Source organism: Leptonotus elevatus, chromosome 3 (genome assembly GCF_054856555.1).
Source record: "Leptonotus elevatus isolate MCC_2025b chromosome 3, RoL_Lele_1.0, whole genome shotgun sequence".
Lineage (NCBI taxonomy): Eukaryota > Metazoa > Chordata > Actinopteri > Syngnathiformes > Syngnathidae > Leptonotus > Leptonotus elevatus.
In genome coordinates, this window is record NC_141241.1 from 25,683,360 (window position 1) to 25,696,184 (window position 12,825).

Genomic DNA, 12,825 nt, shown 5'->3' on the forward strand with positions numbered 1-12,825 from the left:
TAATATACTCATTATATGTGTATCTTTGTATTTATTCCTACATTTCTTATATCCGTTTTTATTTTCTCTTTTATATTGGCAGTTTTGGTCCTCCAGATTGAACTCGCTAAGTAGGCTACGTTCTTCGCGAACGCCAATGTCTTTGTAATTTGAACGGCTGCGTACTTGCTAACTAGTGATAGTGGCCAAATTAAGCTTTTGTGAAGCCCCAAACCACTTGGACGAATTGCTTTGAAATTGGGTTCAGTTCTTGAAGCTTTGGTGATAGTTCCCTCTTCTGGCAAAAAGCAAGACTGCAGTGGATTTTAAATTTCTAACGGGTGACGTCATGCTGATGACGTCATGGGGCAACATGACAATGACCCCAAACACACATCCGAGATAACTTCTGCCTTGCTAAAGATGCTGAGGGTATCGGTGATGGACTGCCCAAGCATGTCTCCAGACCTAAACCCTATTGATCATCTCTGCGGCATCCTCAAACTGAAGGTGGAGAAGCGTAAAGTCTCGAATAACTGCCAGCTCAATGATGTCATCAAGGAGGAGTAGAAAATGACTCCAGTGGCAACCCATGACGCTCTGGTGAACTCCATGCCCTAGAAATTTAAGGCAGCACTGGAAAGCAATGGTGGCCACACAAAACATTGACACTTTTGGCATTTTTACTTATGGGTGTACTCACTCTTGTTGCCAGGGGTTAGTTATTCATGCATTTTGAGTTATTTTGAGGGACATGCAAGCTGTACACTAACTAATTTTCATTGTGTCAGAGTGTCATTTTTCCATTGTTGCATATCTGCAGAAATGTGAGCTACTGATGTATGTATGTATGTATGTATGTATGTACAGTATGAATACATGAATGAATGATTGAATGAATGAATGAATTAATAAATTAATATCCAGTACAATATTGACTCTTTCCTGTCCGGAAAAGACAACACGCCATGTGTTGACTCACCACTCACTCACCACTTTGAACTGCACCTCCGGGGAGAATTTGATCTGTTCAACAGGAAGTCCTCAGTTGGCAGACAGCTGGGTGTCTATAAAGTACATCAGTGAAATCTAATAGCATACTGCAACTGACAGAGGACATTTATGCTTTGTGTATATCTGATTGGTGAGTGTTCTGTGCAAAACATGGATGATTAACCAGTCCTCAAGTAAATGAAACAATAAGATCTAACAGTTTCATCAATTGGGATATTGGCAACAAAATGGATAATAGCACTGGTTATCGTGATACAGCCTGTTCCGTTCCTGTATGACCGATGTCAGAGTCTTCTTCTGGATAAGCAGAAGAAAATGGATAGACGAACTGAAGGACATGAGAATTGGGATTCCACACCACTTGGAAAGGAAATTATATTTCTCATGTTCTTATTTCTCTATTTGAGCTACTGAAGCCCTGACATTTAGCAATATATTTTGCACACCAAAAACAACAACCAAGGTGGATTGTTTTAGAGCAAAAGCAGAATTTTCCATATCATTATTGGCCTGTCTAGCTCTGACATGCACAGCACTCGCCACATGAACACAAAAGTATAGCTCTGACTTGTAAGTATGATACAGCTTGTATGGTATCATACTTGTATGATACAGTGCAATTGATACTGTTAGGACATAGCAAAGCTCAGAAACAGTAATACCACAGAACCATTATAAAGTTAATTTATTGTTTTGCATATTAACATGGCGGATACAGTAAAAGATGAGAGGGAATTTGATCACATTGATTCTATTTGGAGATGAATATTTGAAGATTAGATTCATACTGTATCTACTTCACCACGTACAAGTAAATTAAGTACAAATACTTTTAATTCAACAGGTCCAAGCGATTCTGAAACACCCATTTAAAACGCGTGATGAAACACAACCCTCCTGCTAACCGCTATAAAAAAAAATAGGGGGGGGGGGTGATGAGTCATACTTGTATTACCACCTAGTGGCTGTGGAGGAGAACGCATTTACTGTCTTTAGCTGTATTTAAGTGTGTATTTGAAAATTGTGGTCTTTGTCTTAAAAAATAAAGTCAATCAATCAAAAAGAGTCTGAAAGATTAAGGTTTAGGTAGTTCTAATGAAGCACATCAGTTTTGCCCTCCACTTGCTCATGCGGAAGAAATATGCTGAAAAGTCAACAAGGCACATTTTATAACCACAGTTTCCACTCAAAAACCCCAGGAGAGAGATTTGGTTTGGGTTTTGAGGGTAATTAAGACGCAAAAGCGCTTGCGCTGAGTACTACTGTGTAGAAGAGTACCACGTTTAGGCTGATAATTAATGGTAATTAACATCAGAATATTGTCTTGAAACTTGTAAGCACCTTTGTCCTCTGACCCACAGCAATACATTGTTATACTGTTAGCCAGAGAAAAACTGCATCTTTCCAGTTGAAACGCGCCCTCACAAGATGTCACATGTTGCCACTTGCTTGGGCATTGTAATCAGTTTTGCCAATTAATTGACCATACATGGAGTTGAAACAGTTGATTGCATATAGGGTTGAGTTGGAATCTTACTGAGGTTGACCAGTCTTGTAATGCATGTGACAGATTACAAATATGTCATTACTGTGTTGTAGAATTTTACTGAGTTGTTTATATTTCTGTCAACTTTCACATTTATTCTAAATTTTGGAATGAAACGTGTACTTTTACTTCAATGTTTGATATGAATTGTGCTTTGGACAGTTACACAGCACATGCCCCTTGACACTTGATATGATATTGGCGGAGGTAGTTCCTGAGCTGAGGAGGCAGCGGAAGGTTCTCGATCCCCTGGTAGGTGGTGCAGCTGCAGATCACAGCCCTGCACAGGTGCTGCAGGGAAAAGGGAAATGTTCTGGGTAGCGGCTGGGAAAGGAGGGGTTCAAAGAAGAGACAGGCGGCTGGGTCACTGTAGTGTCTCAGCAGCCCCGTCACACTGGCATCCCGGTACATGCACGGGTCACGCACATCAAAGCTGAAGCGATTGCCGTTCTGCTCGATGCGCGCGTGCAGAGAACGGCTGTAACGTCGAAAGCTGACAGAGAAAAGGAACTCATCCTGGGCAGAGTCACGCAGAAGAAAGGTTCCTTCTGGCTGGCCCTCCAGGAGTTCCTCAGCCTCGAAGCGGTTCAGCACCCCCCAGTAGCAGGAGCTATTGTTTATCTGCAGGAGATCAGGGACCAGTATGTGGCTAATGTTGTCCTCTGTTTGTTCGTGTGGACAAATAGAGTCCCAGTCCTCTTGAGTGATGCTTCCAGGCTCAGGGGAGCAGCAGATATCCTCCCAGGAGAGGGATGTCGGTGGTGGGGAGTTGCATGAAGATGGGTTGTTGGGTTTGAGGTTATCCTCCAGGTCCATGAGGACACTCGGGTGGGTGGCATGATTTTTATAAAGATGCCAACTGCGGGCGAGTTCAGATTTGGGGGAGAACGGGCACTTGTCTTGCATGAGCTCTGAGACGTGAATCTTGCGTTTGGACCAGAATAACACAGAGAAGGGACGTGAGGCTCCCGGTAGATGGTGGTGGTGATGATGATGGTGGGGATTATGCGAGCGCAAGGGTAAACACTGTCCCACAGCATCCTGAAACTTTTGTCGCAGAGAGCGCCTGGACAAGGCCTTTCGGCACACAGCGTCGATGTCTTCCCCAAGGCTACTGCAGCTGCACTTTCTCTCTCTGCGTCTCCTTGGACAGGATGTGGACCGTACCCCGAGTTCCTCTGACCCCTCCGCCTCGACCCCTCCAGGACTGGAACCCTTGCGAGAGTTCCTCGAGCGTTTCTTTCCTCGCCAAACATAACTGTCGGCACTCCAACTGCGAATGCCACATTTGGGACGTGTGTCTGAGCATCGGGGCTTCTTCTCAGACATGGCTGCTCCCTCTTCTGTCACTGTCAGATCATTGGAAAAAAAAAACATATCTAAGCAACAACAATAATCTATACAAAAATAGAAACAATTAAATCAACACTCCATTTGAGTTTCTTTATATACATTTAAATTGTTTATATAAGAACTAAAGTGCAGTTAGGTTAAGTCCTATTGATCCTAAAGTATTTTTAAACTTTCAGCTCATTACCATTTCACCCTAACTTTAAAAAAAGTGCATATATATTGCCATAACATTGATGTACAGTATAATGCTAATTAACACATCTGTCCATTTTTTCTACATCCATGAACTATCCCTAATGACTTTGGGTGTAGGGCACAGGGTACATCCTGGACGGGTTGCCAACAAATCACAGGGCAGCTAATTAATAAAACAGAGTTTTCACAATTAAATTGCCACAGTAACTAAAAATTGCACACGTGACTTCTAAATGAGCAATAAAACTGCTTATTATTATTTCATGAAACAAAATTGGCGACTGCCCTAGGAACTCTTCATAATCTGACCCAAAATCTTGGAAAAGCTGGTCTAAAGGATAGCAATCTTGATTGGCAGATTATTAACAAAAAAGTACAGCACAAGTCTTGCAATGTGTGAGCAGGTCACTCTCTTAGTAATAAAATTACAATAAAAGTGTTTAAATAGCTTTGGATCAACTTCTGAGTGTCAAAATTCACTTTCTATTTGGCACTCAAATCAAATCTAGCAATGCTGACAGAAACACCATCTATTATGTGATATAATGCTTGCTTTTTAATATTTTTTGTTTATTAAAAGCTTCATAAAGGTGCCTGCAATGTCTTTGATTGAGCAGCAGCAGTTAAAGTCTTGTTTTAAATTATCAAAATGGTTTCAAAATAATGAACTTACCTTATAAACAGTATCCCAAACACAGCTCTGCATCCATGTTAGTTGCCTACACATTAACGGGAATGTGTGACCAGCTTGCAACCTCTCCGCTTCTGACAGATGGTAGATTGTTGTACGTCCTATAACATCTTTGTGTCAAATCCCACAGGGGGCAGTAGTTTCCTCCTCTCCTTTGTGGCGTCTGAAGTAAAGAGGTGGAGCTGTGTCACACTGGAGGAGAGATAAGTGGGGTAGTAGGAGAAGGTGAAATCAGGTTGATAGTAGTTATTGTATGTCTTCTATTTGGCAATTTCACACAAAAAGCAGATGTAGAGGATATTCAAGTGTCCAATTTGATAATTATCTATCTATCTAATCTATCTATCTATCTATCTATCTATCTATCTATCTATCTATCTATCTATCTATCTATCTATCTATCTATCTATCTATCTATCTATCTATCTATCTATCTATCTATCTATCTATCTATCTATCTATCTATCTATCTATCTATCTATCTATCTATCTATCTATCTATCTATCTACCTACCTACCTACCTATCTATCTATCTATCTATCTATCTATCTATCTATCTATCTATCTATCTATCTATCTATCTATCTATCTATCTATCTATCTATCTATCTATCTATCTATCTATCTATCTATCTATCTATCTATCTATATCTATAGAAGGGACGTGAGGCTCCCGGTAGATAGTCTCTCTGCCAACTATAGGTTATTAATCAGATTTACCAGCAGCCTGTTTGGACTTATTACCTGCTGAGGAGTTCAATCAATTATTTAGTTCAATAGAGGAAACAACAAAGCATCTAAAAGGCTTCACTTATTGATTAACTGATTTTTGCGTTTCTCTGTTAAAACTTCCAGCAAGTGCTGCTGACAGAACACGTGTCATTTAGGCTGTCTGGCAGAGCTGCATGCGCTGGATGACTTGTAGTTAAATATAATTCACGAAATATATCACAAAATGACACAAAATATTACTCCAAGACAAGTGGTTTTGTGTTTTTGTGCATGTGATTTGCGTGTGTTTTCCATGACCTTTAGAAGACCGTCATCAATAAATCTATATAAAGCCTGATATATCTGGTAATGTAGTGACACTCAACTTCCTCTTAACTAAATATTTAATGCTCTTTGCATTATTGCAGTGGCCTGATGGATGACAATTGTGTATGTCCTTGAAATCAACCTAATCAATTCCATATGGCACCTTGAGGAACTAGATTTTTACCAGGTCAGTTATTAGTTAATACATGTGAAGTCAAGTCTGACTCATTCCTTAAATAAATATAATAAATATCCTCTCATCATTCGCATCATCGCATGTTCGGGGTTTGCCATTTTTGTGTGTGTTGCCAGTCAGAGAATACAATTCAACCAATTACATGCATTGAGGTTCATGATTGGAGAGGCGCTTACTCCTCTGGAGTCAGATATAAAAATATGAACCCAAAGCAAATGGAAGCTTGGCCTATAAGCTTCAATGGATCTACGCACTGCCACCTACTGGCAGCAGCAAGTTATTTTCTTGGCTCCATCGAGCACTACATTAGACAGACTGTTGAACGTCAGCATGTGCAGTACGTGTGATTAAACATGCATATTGGCGAATTAAAGAGAAACTGCGATGTCTCTTAAAGCCATAGAAAGATAATATTGGCTCTCAAACCTAAAACAAACGGACTGCAAGTTCTTGCTGTATTTATTTTAATTTAGCATCCTGAAAATGATTCTAGCATTAATTGTATTGTGCACATGTTCGTTTTGAAAATTTTGATAGATTCCCCTCAAATGTACAATCAGGCTCTGAAAACGCATTTAATTGTATAAGGGCACACATCAACAGCCTGCTTCTGCAATTAATGTGTTTGTAGATCCTTGAGGCACGAAGAGTGTTGTGATTCTTTACTTCTTGCCAATGTATTTGACCAGGACGCAAATTAGGCTATTTTAATGATGAAACTGTTGAAATTGTTGGACTGAAAAAGAAAAGAAATTAAAAAACACGGACCAGCGACACGGCTCAGCCTACCCTACTTGCCCTGACCGTGTGTCCCTGAATCCAACCTTGAGAACAAAACTCCAAAATGCGCAGTACAGAGACAAATGGACACAGACTCTCCCGCTCACAAAGTGATTTTGATAAGTGTCTGAAGGGCATAGTGCAAAGTTTGGTCCAAGAAGAGTATTCAGCAGTTGGTGAAATCCAGTTGGCCCATTAACCTGCTACAAGCAGGACTCAGCCGGGGGCTTGTATTAATCCACATTACAGAGGCATCGATCCCATGAGCAGCATGGACAACAGGAGCTTTCATGAATAATTGATGCAAGACAGACTGCTCTGCTTAGATTTTTACATGAACTCTATAACAGATTACATTGATATTTATGGGGTTGGACGAGTGAAAGTACAGAGTACATTATGGCAGCTTGTTTTCATCTAATGCAAAACGACAAATATTTTCCATGCTGGAGAGGATATACATCAATTAGTGCAGACTGTTAATGAGGAATTGTCAAAGCCACAAATATGTTTCAATGCAAATTAATTGTCACTGAACCCCAATAAAACCAAATACATGTTGTTTGAGGGGAAAAGGCTGCAAACAAACAGGTAAACAAGGTAAATATTCAACGGATCAGGGAGCATAAGGTGCTATGGGGTAATTATTGACGACATATTAAACTGGAAGCCTCATGTAAGACAACTGCATAATATACTAGTCAGAAGTGTGTCAATCCTATAGAGAGCGCAAAAAAAAAGAAGCTAAATCAGAAGGCACTTTACATAATTACTGTGCATTAATCCTGCCATATCTGACCTACTACACAGAGATATGGGGTAAGTCTTAATAAAAGCGGTATATAGCCTCTGTTGTTACTTCAGGAAAAAAAGCTGTAAGAATTATTCACAATGCCCACTACAGAGCTCACACACATCAGTTATTTATCAAATTAAAATTACTAAAATTACATGATTTAATTAACAATCGGACCATTCAGCTAATGTACAATTCCCTACCACAAAATCTACAGGTACACTTCCAGACAAAGCCAAGTTCAATGGTCTAACTTTCTAAACAGGAAAGGGCCGGCACCATGAGCGTGTGTTGAAGTGGATGAGCCACTTAAAACACAGTGTGCATGTCCCAAGCTGCTCTCCATAGACAGCCACGGGGCCACATTAACTGGGCCCGTCATCCAATTGAAATACAGGGCCGATGTCACATGACGTCAAGACCCAATCAACACATGCTCAGTTTTGGCGGATAGCATTATACAGCAGTAAGATAGATAGGTTTTCATCGAAAAACAAAAAGATTAACGTAATAGCAAACCAACAATATGAATGAAGTAGATTCATTGATGACGTTATCGCTCACGAAAGAGAGGCAGCGCTGCAGAAACGGAGGGGGCAAAACACTGCAGAAGTTATGAAGGAAGCTTGGGGCTTAAGTGGAGGTGAGATTTTTCAAGTGTGACCACCTTATAGCAGCATAGCTTGTGGGAAGCACACTTGAGTAATTTCAGCAAAACATTTCCATGTACTGAATTTGAAGCAGCAAATAAAACCTGGCCAAATGGAAATAAAGTTAAGCTGGAAACCGAGCTGAATGAACAGCACTGGTGAATAGCATTTTTATTTTGAACTAGGGCTGCTCGATTATAGAAAAAATAATAATCCCGATTATTTTGGTAAGAATTGAAATCACGATTATTCAAACGATTAATATTTTTATACAAGACAAGAAAATGTTTAAACATTTAAAAATATTAAGACAAATACAATTATTGGAAACACTATAATTATGTACGTTCCTTTTGGAGCAAACAAGATTTATTAAATTAGTCATTTTAAAATAAAAAAAAGGTGCAAATATATACATTTAAACAACTCAAAATGAGTATTAATTAATAATCTTTTATTTTTGTTTACGATTATAGCAATTTTGTAATTGTGGAGTGTAATAATTGAAATTGTAATTGGATTTGGATTAATTGCACATCCCTATTTTGAACCATTCAAAGGTTTTATTCATAGCATTTGCAAGGCTATGAATCAATGGTAGGCTACTTTATTTTATACATGGATTGTGATCTTGAATTGAGTTAGAATTTATTGTGTAGGCTTTGCTGCTTGTGGATGTAAAGTGCCCACTTTTGTGCCCCACTCAACTTTTCATGCCAGAGACGCCACTGAATATGACTTCTTGCTGACACTGGCAAGGTTAACTCTTGTTTGGCTATCTATGATGGTAATAAGCCTTGCCGGGCTCTACATTATATCTGGGACAAAGGCTGGTATTGTGGCTACAGAAAACTGGATGTAAGATGTTTTCTTTATGGGACAAGGTAACGAATATAGTTTTTGTAGACTGGAGAGACACACTGGAAACTGTGTTACATCATGGCAAGCATCCAGCAAATCAACATGGAATTGGTAAATTGGTCCCTAAATGCTATTGTTGGTCGTGGTGAGCTTTCATGTCCGGACATGTCTTTTATGTCAGGCTACGTGCTTGACAGCTGGGAGGTATGGAGAGCCTTGTGTCTGTCCCCCCTGGATGTGGACGACGTTAAGGGTTGTGTACCTTTTCGTTGGCGTGGCAGTCGGGATGCTTGTGCTGGGGTATGCTGAAAAAAGTGGCGGCTGAGCTGATCAGAGTAGGAGAGGTGTGCACCAACGCTGTGGACGCAGTGGTCAGAACGCAAGCTGACCTATCCATGATCTGTGAGGCCATGTCACGGGTGAAAGATGACCTAGCGCACCCCACCTATCATTAAGTCAGGTGTTACTCTAGCGAGCGTCCAGCTACCCCAGGTATGGAAAATAGATTGAATGTACTCTGAGAGGGGCAATAATGCACAGATAAAATGTTCAATTAATGTTATGTTGCCAGATACATTGAATATGATTGTTTATAACAAACACAGACTCTTACTGCAGGATTCGTACAGCTCAGATTTGACATCAAATGCCCTGTACCGTTATGTATCTTCCTGCTTGAAGTATGTTCCCTGAGCACATACATTTTCACCAAGATGTATAGTGCACATGTTTCTGTGTGTGTGTGTATATATATATATATATATATATATATATATATATATATATATATATATTTATTTTTTATTTTTTTGGGTGATTTCCTCCCTTTGATTCTCTCCTCAATTTCTTTACTTTTAGGTGAGGTCATCAGATTTTTACCAATCTCATAGTTGCAGCTCTGTTTTAACGTGTGCTTTTTTTTCCTGGGGAAAAAAACACAAAAAAAATTCCAATTAACCTGTATTTGTGTGTTTTGTTTTGCTACATGATGGGGCCCATATACCGGGTTTTTACTGCCATTGTGGGGACCACTTGTCCTTGTGGGGACATTTTGGTGGGCCCCTAAGTTCAGACCTCTTTTTGAAGATTAAGAATTGGTTAGGTTTGAATTGGATTTTGTTTGGGTTTAGGGTTAGGCAATAAATTGTGATGGGTTAGGGTAAGGGGCTAGGAAATTCATTTTCAATGAGCTGTCCCCAATAAGATACAAAGACAAACGTGTGTGTGCATACATGTGTGTGTGTATCCGCTGAGAAGCAGAATTATAATGCGAATTGCGGAGATGGTAAATTGAATCAGTATGGAGTCTGGCTCCACGGGTCTCGTTTGTTTCCATTGATCTTTATCCAAAGACTCCTCTGAAAAAACAGCAATGCTGCACCTCTCACTGTCAGGCAACGGCTCACATTACATGCACCAAGAGAATTATTCCACCCTTATTCATCAGTGTAGAAACTTGAGAAGTGGGAAATATGACTTACAAAAAAAAAAAAACCTTTTTAGTATTTTCCTAATAAAAATGAATTAATGTTGTTTTGTAGCGCCTCAAGACACAAGTTTGTTTATGGTTTGTTTGTTTTTTGTTAAATCTTTGTGGAAGCTGATTCGAATGTGGCTTCTGGCTGGTTTTCAATTTAATTATACTTTTTTTTTAAGGGCTGACTCTGGTTTGAATGTGATTGCTCCATTATCTTATCACTGCTTGATATTATTTAATCTGATAAACCAAATACTCATATTAAAGTCAAGTACAGTACTGTATAAGGCAACGGTAGCATGATGAAATTAAATGAATGAGTCTGGTTGCTGTGGATTCATCCTACAAATCGTACAAAAAACATACTTTGTAGGAACTGACTCACACAATCATATTAGTTGATGAAAAATACCCAGATAACGTGATGTTTCCAATAAAATGCATAGAAAGCTGTCTTTTAGGCTTCAAGGTAGCGTTGATATCGACCAAGATTCATGATAAGTGACTGTTATGAAAGTAATAGGATTTCAGTAGTTGCTGCTGTTTAATATATATTTCAGTTAAAAAAAACAGTTGACAGATTGCCAGGTTTAAGTAGGCATTGTCAAAAGAGACCTTGTTCAGAACGAGCAGGGGTGACAGTAGGGGGCATGGACAACATCATGTGGGACTTCCTCTGCATTCGGTAAGCTTTCTACAATATGCGTCAGCCTAAAACCGCATGTCTGGCATGTCTGAGCGAAAAGGGTCCCAATGAACATCTTCTCAGAAGATGCCCGAAGGTCTTCAGAAAATCCCGTCCATCTGCTCCAGCAAACATCACCTTACCCAAAAGAACTTTACTTCTATAAACGTGAGGTACAATCCAGGGTCCACAACAAAAACCAGGATGGATCTTGTCTCCACTTTGAGTGAGACTTTCATGTTAAATCTGCTGTGAAAAAATTGTCAAACAGTGTAAACAGGAAAAGATTTAATCACATTTAAAATGAAAAATCATCATCTTAAATCTTTTTTTTTTTTTAAGGAATTTGCAACATCAGTATTTTGTCTTCATAGCAGGATGCAAATGAGTGCAACAGAAACAGTTGGAAGTGTGATATCTGAACAATTATGCTAAAATCACTAAGTATTTATTATTTCTTGAGCTTTATCTAAAGGTGAGGCTATTTAAATGTTATTCAAAAATATTTTAGTTTGGGGTTATATGTGACATCATCAAACATTGCTCAGCACACCCAAAAGATGTTATGATTCATTATGGGAGCCCAGATATTTGTGTGATGCCCCTAGATTGATGGATGGATGATATTCACGCAAGTTATATGAGTGCAGTAAATTAGCAGGTTTGTTATTTTGCCAAAACGATATCATTTGCCATGACTGCCACACTGTTTTTGTTTGTGGCTAGAGTTACAGTACATATCACAATCCTTGCCTGATATGTTCTCTGTAAAGAACCCTAATCCCATCACTTGACATAACTGGACCTGCTTTTTTTTCATTTTTTTATGATAGAATCTAGTTTTGAAAAGAAGTCAAGGTAGGGGTAACATTATAGCTAGCTTTGATGGGCTACATAAAATGATACAGCAAGCTGACCTGTACTGGAGCCCTTGAATTTGACACCTGTGTCTTAGTGGATCAATTTTCTGAAAATCAAAAAGATGACATGAGGTTTTAGGAGTTACTTTTGAATTGCTGCTAACTCTTTCCTCATGTGAATTACATTTAAATGCATTAGATCCTAAGGCATTAAATGTTTTGCATCTTTTCTTTATACATTTAACAGCAATTATATTTTTTAGGGATGCTCATTACCATTGTTTTTCAGACTGATACCTGTATGAATATTCAGCTATTGAGTAGATAGTACCGATGCCACTAGTACTTTTGATATATAAAATCTCCCCCAAAAAACAATGACATAATTTTAAAGAAATACCTATAAATCTCAATATACCATTTTACCTTATAGTTGCATGGAATTATAAGACATTTTCTATTCTTCTAATTTCTAGTTCCTGATTGTAAGACGACCACAAGAGGGCAGCCATGTCACAAATACCAATACCCTGAAATGGCCGCGCTTTGGCCGGATACCTATACCAGGTATCGGTAAATGGTCTTGGTAAATGATCTTTCTCTTGTATAGCGTTTTCCCACCTGTTAAGGGCCACAAAGCGCTTAATCTACTGATGGTGCAGCATCCGGAGCAATTAGAGGTTTAGTATACTGCTCAAGGACA

The 12,825-nt window shown here is 39.0% G+C and overlaps 1 protein-coding gene across 1 annotated transcript; it reads right to left on the reverse strand.

The window, feature by feature from the left end:
- Positions 1 to 2,690: 2,690 nt before the first annotated feature.
- socs4 (suppressor of cytokine signaling 4) lies at positions 2,691 to 4,842 on the reverse strand. Its single transcript, XM_086071789.1, has 2 exons — positions 4,761 to 4,842; positions 2,691 to 3,888 (listed from the first exon to the last, which is right to left on the reverse strand). The coding sequence occupies exon 2, from the start codon at positions 3,866 to 3,868 to the stop codon at positions 2,702 to 2,704; it is 1,167 nt and encodes a 388-aa protein (XP_085927915.1). The 5' UTR covers positions 3,869 to 3,888; positions 4,761 to 4,842; the 3' UTR covers positions 2,691 to 2,701.
- Between the last annotated feature and the right edge of the window lie 7,983 nt (positions 4,843 to 12,825).